Source organism: Elaeis guineensis, chromosome 8, assembly GCF_000442705.2.
Source record: "Elaeis guineensis isolate ETL-2024a chromosome 8, EG11, whole genome shotgun sequence".
NCBI classification, from domain to species: domain Eukaryota; kingdom Viridiplantae; phylum Streptophyta; class Magnoliopsida; order Arecales; family Arecaceae; genus Elaeis; species Elaeis guineensis.
In genome coordinates, this window is record NC_026000.2 from 24,841,493 (window position 1) to 24,846,492 (window position 5,000).

The window sequence follows — 5,000 nt, forward strand, 5'->3', positions numbered from 1 at the left end:
GGCGGCTTTTCCCTTTCAGCAGACGACAATCCGTGTGGGACGGGCACATGCCCAGATGGGAGTTCAGGGACAGGCCACAAACTTGCATCCACAAAGGTTATTGTTAACGTTCTCACCAACACGATCCATCGTACTAGATATATTATACCATATCAATACTAAATTGATACACAATTTCATACCATACCAATACCTTATATGTCTCGCTATTTTGTACCATACTACATACCATGATATTGCAATAAAATGGTATCTATACGGGATCCGATACCAAGATAATGAACCTTTTATATCTAACACTTTCTTCTGCTGTCGTTCTGATTCTGACTACATGCTAGATATCCAATTATATGAAACCAAACAATAAATTCCAGCCAAGTGTGGTAAATGAAAATGGAGCAGTACATCATTACCTCAGTAGATACTCTGGGGCTATCAAGGATAATTGTCTCAGTTGTGAAAGACTTGATAAAGATGTAACAACCAACCACTGATGATGTGTTGAAGCCACACCTCCAATGAATTGAAACTAGCACAAAAGTGATCCATAACCATGCTTATGGTAAATGTAATCTGTGTTCTCCCTAATCCAATCTCTGAGGACCAAAATTCATGCAAACACCATCATGTTAAGAGATGCCCCACTCTAAGTTAGTAGAATTAGTAAGACCACAACTCATTCAAAGAACATGCGCTTATATTAGTTATAGGAAAAGGCAGTGATACAAAACTTTGTTCAATTCCACCTCGGCGTTATCTTTACAGTGACCAGACTGCAAAATCTTGACAACCTGGGGGAAAGGATGAATCCATGATGTAGAACAACAGAATAGTGGCTGATGTCCTTATCTAGCAATCCTGTTGGATTCTTATTTCTTTATTCTAATTTTTGTTGTGAGGCTAAGCAGTTGACTGCAAAGGAAGGGTATATGAGATAAAAGCCTGCTGACCTATAAGCTGCACTGTGATTTACTGAAGTTCTGGTGAGCCCCTTCGTGACTATAATTTCTTTACATGCGGTGGTACTGTGTCACAGTACACCAAGCTTTGCAACCTATATGAGCATAGGCAATGAGACAGTACTTATAGCACTTATTTTTTTAGACATATTTTTAATCCCTTTTGTTGTTCATAATAGAGTTTATGTTATCAAGGGTCTCCGAGCATGGATGGAGCTGATTGTGCCTTTGGCTGCCACCACCTTGCTCGCCAATAGCTTCCATTTCAGATCTTCCTTCTTGCTTAGGTGCTGCATCTTATCCTTGAAATGCCTGCGCCAGAGGAAGGTGAAGTTTCTATCATCACAGACGCTAAGCATTAAACTTGCAACAAAGAGCATCTACTTGATGCAAATTTGTGATTCTGCATTTGTCATCTAGGCAAGCTAAAGAATGACAAACCTGCATAGGGGAACCTTACAAGAGTCTGGTTCAGAACACATGCGGGAATGGAGCTCAAGAAGCTGCCACATCCGCTTGCAATGTGCACAACCACCTGGGACTCGAGTCTTGCAGCATGAGAAATGGCGGACCAGTGACTCCAGCCCCTTGCAAGCTGAGAAGTTGCAGGTGGCTTGATTGTCTTTAAGCATCTTGTCACGGGGACCGATGGTCCGACACCCATCTCTGCATATGTGCAAAAGAGCCTCCATTGCTTCAAACAGTTGCATGTACACCTTTCTTTCTTCCATCTTCTTGATCCTCTCCTGCTTTTTCTGCATGTCAACACTGATGTTGATGAGGTCCAATGACAATATGTACAGCAATAAAACTTAGGATGAGGAACAAGCGGTATGTGATGTAATTTATTGCCTGTTAGTATGGTTTCATCAGTGCAGATGTACCAATGTAGGCGTTTCTTCTATCACTCATCCCCTCTCACAGAATAGAGCTATTTCCAAAGATTTGAGAGCAAAAAAGAAGGAATACATACATTTGCAAGCAGATTAATATTTGTAGATGAGGAAGCACCACAAAAATGGCAAATTTAGGTAGTTCAAGGTTCAAATATTATTTAGGCTTCTTGAAAATAGAAGAGGAACAAACAACGAAAATAGAAAAATAAAAGGTAAAAGAACTGAGCTAAAATCTTGGGAATCATCTATGACAGAATGTCTAACGGTTGCTCAGAAAGATGCAGTGGTAGATAAGGTGCATGTATTGAACAAGAGTATTGTATTACTCACATTGTCCAATCAATATATGTAAAATAAAACAAGATTGAGACTGTTTTCTGCAACGAATTTACAAGGATGGGGCTACCATATTTCCATATTGCAGTATATACCAAATCAAAAAAAAAAAAAACGTGTTTCTAGTGACACATGCAATAGGAAAGATAATGACGGATTTTTATAGAAAATTAAAATCGATCTATTGCAAATTTCACATAACAGTACCTGAAAAGTAAACCAAACATTAGATAAGCAGGTGTAATAGAACTTTGAAAGTTGTAACACGGAGAAATGAACTTACAGAATCTGTCTCCACTAGAGTCTCAAGAAGCTCCTGCTCGAGACGGGGGTTGGCTTGCTTCATTATTCTCCACCCTTCTGACACTGAGATGGTCTTGAACTCTTTAATGATCAACCGAGTGCATAAAAGGGAAAGGCGTGGTGCATCACACAGTCTGGCTAACTGAAGCACATCAACCACATTCTCCAAGGTCAGCAATGCTGTTTCCAGTTCTCTGATGCAAACCCTTTTCAGGGAAGGGACTGAAAATGTGTGCGACATAACAAGCAAGTGAAGAACAAACTTCTTCATTGCATCCAGTTCATAGCTGCATTGGAAACAGAAAGAAAGATCAGTACATCTCTAACGATCTAACCTTCTATAAACTCTTATCCCACAAATCATCCAGTTTGATCGTTATGCACTTTTAAGTAGTGACTAATGCCAATTCAATTAGATATTTAGATCACATTTTCATCACCATCAACAAATTTCACAACCACAACAAAATAATTAGCCCATGGTCCACTCCTCAAATGGGTGGTGGCTTGTTAAATATCTTCGGCCAAAGAATCCCATCTAGAAGTCTATGGGCTTCAAATGTGCCAAAAGTTACTAGGTGTCACTCAGTCCAGTCTACACCCTAATAAAAGTAGGTGGTCTCTGTGTATGCCCCTCCTAAGTGTAGAAAATTCTGTGGGATTTAATAATGAAATATTTTCTGATGGACCAAAACATGGATGGCTAAATTGGAGCTTGCATTTAAACCTTCTGAACAGTGACTCCCACTGACTGCTGGACATGTCACAACATGAACACTTTTAATAATTTCTAGGCAAGATTGTCTGGATGAATTTTAGAGCAGAATGCATAATATGTTGGTTAGAGTCCTGTATATATCGATGCAATGTTGCCTATTTCCTAAAGTCAAATCAACACATGCAACTTTATTTCCAAAACTCTAGTTTCATGAGTATGTTGACTGAACAAATATTAGAAAGATCAATTCCAGTGCGAACAAATTCTGTGATAGGATGCAAAAATATTTCGCAAGTCTTGCATTGTCCATTAATGTTATAAGAAAAGTACTCGTGAAATGCCCATAAATGAGAAGGTAAAACAAGGAAAGATGTAGATATGAACACAGTAAAAAAAAAAAAATCTAAGTTGCTACTTGTGGAGCCTAGAGGTAGGAGCACTTTGAAATTGAAAATGTATGAAGACTTTATGGCATTGATGCTCTAAAAGTCCAGCTACGTAAGGACAAGTCAACCACAAACTAAAAGTCCAGTCATGTAGGCTTCTCTCATTAAAATAACAGAGATAGAGGTTCTATATAGTTAAATCAGTCCGTGCAGTTCCATGTCCAATGATCAGGATTTGTGGATGCATGAATTAAATTTATAAGAAACCCTCCACATGACCATGGCACTAGTGGATATTAAACCATTAACCTTTTTGATAGCTTAAAAATTTCCAAATGCTGCAAATAAAAGAGGAATTGCAGGCATACCATGAAGAGTAAAGAAATCGGATAAATGCACAGGCAGCTTCTGAAGGCACACCAGGAATTTTAACACATTGAAAACCCCCTTTAACTCTTGCTTGTTCTAACATGTTTCTCAGCACAGGAGATGTAATACCCTGTTCAGAGATAAGCCAAATATTATTCACCAGTGAAAATAGATGATGGGCTCCAAGACTAAAGAAAAATTTAAGTAGGCTGGGTAAATCCAAGGATTAATCAAAACCTTTATAAGATTTTTTTTTTTAATTTCATTTTGACAAATCTTTCTCCTAATGGAAAAAGGAAAAAGACCAAGAACATATGATGTTCAATTATCTTCAGCTCATTTTGGCACATCCATTCTTAGAGGAATGCTGGAGAGAGCCAGATTCCACATGCCCTCCCCCGCCCCCAGCAAAAAAAAAACCCTGAAGAAAGGGACCAACACAAATTCAGCAAACTGGCTCTATGACATCACTTCACCTGTCCAATCTTAAAGACTAAGCGGCTTCCTATGTTGGGAACATTTGCAGATATCTATATCACTGGGATAGAATTGGTAAAAAGACCAATCCACAGAAAACAATAAAAAGCCTCAAGGAATATTGAAGACAATCATTCAATGGTCCTTAATAAATAGATAACTCACCTGTTAAATTCAATCTTTAGATACCAAAGACTCATGAGAGAAAAACAGATGCATCACTCACTTTTAGGAGTTTGGAACCCCAAACGGACTGCTGGTGATAAGCTGGAGGAAGGTGAGAATGATGTCGAGTCATTATGCCTCTTATGCCCTGGGCAAGACACATAATACATGACTGGGACAAATGATCGCGATCCCACAAGGATCTTGAAATGTCTGCTACTATTTGCAAGTTCACATGCAATTTCAATGTTTCACTTATATGAAGTAATTTATAATATCGAAACAATCATCCATCTTTTTGAAACATGTAGGTTGCACCACCTTTCAGATCTCTGGTAGAAATTTTGTAGATCTCATGATAAGATAGCTTCTTTAGAAGCTTACATTTGGT

At 38.5% G+C, this 5,000-nt stretch overlaps 1 protein-coding gene across 1 annotated transcript in view; it reads right to left on the minus strand.

Moving 5' to 3' along the window:
* Positions 1-679: 679 nt before the first annotated feature.
* The window catches only part of LOC140859692 (BTB/POZ and TAZ domain-containing protein 3-like), an 8,907-nt gene continuing 4,586 nt past the window's right edge, over positions 680-5,000 (minus strand). The window contains exons 3-6 of the mRNA XM_073261955.1: positions 3,967-4,097; positions 2,475-2,781; positions 1,401-1,714; positions 680-1,271 (exon numbers count right to left, since the gene is read on the minus strand). Of these exons, the coding sequence (XP_073118056.1) occupies positions 1,142-1,271; positions 1,401-1,714; positions 2,475-2,781; positions 3,967-4,097 (882 nt within the window). The 3' untranslated portion in view covers positions 680-1,141. The remainder of the gene's footprint in view (positions 1,272-1,400; positions 1,715-2,474; positions 2,782-3,966; positions 4,098-5,000) is intronic.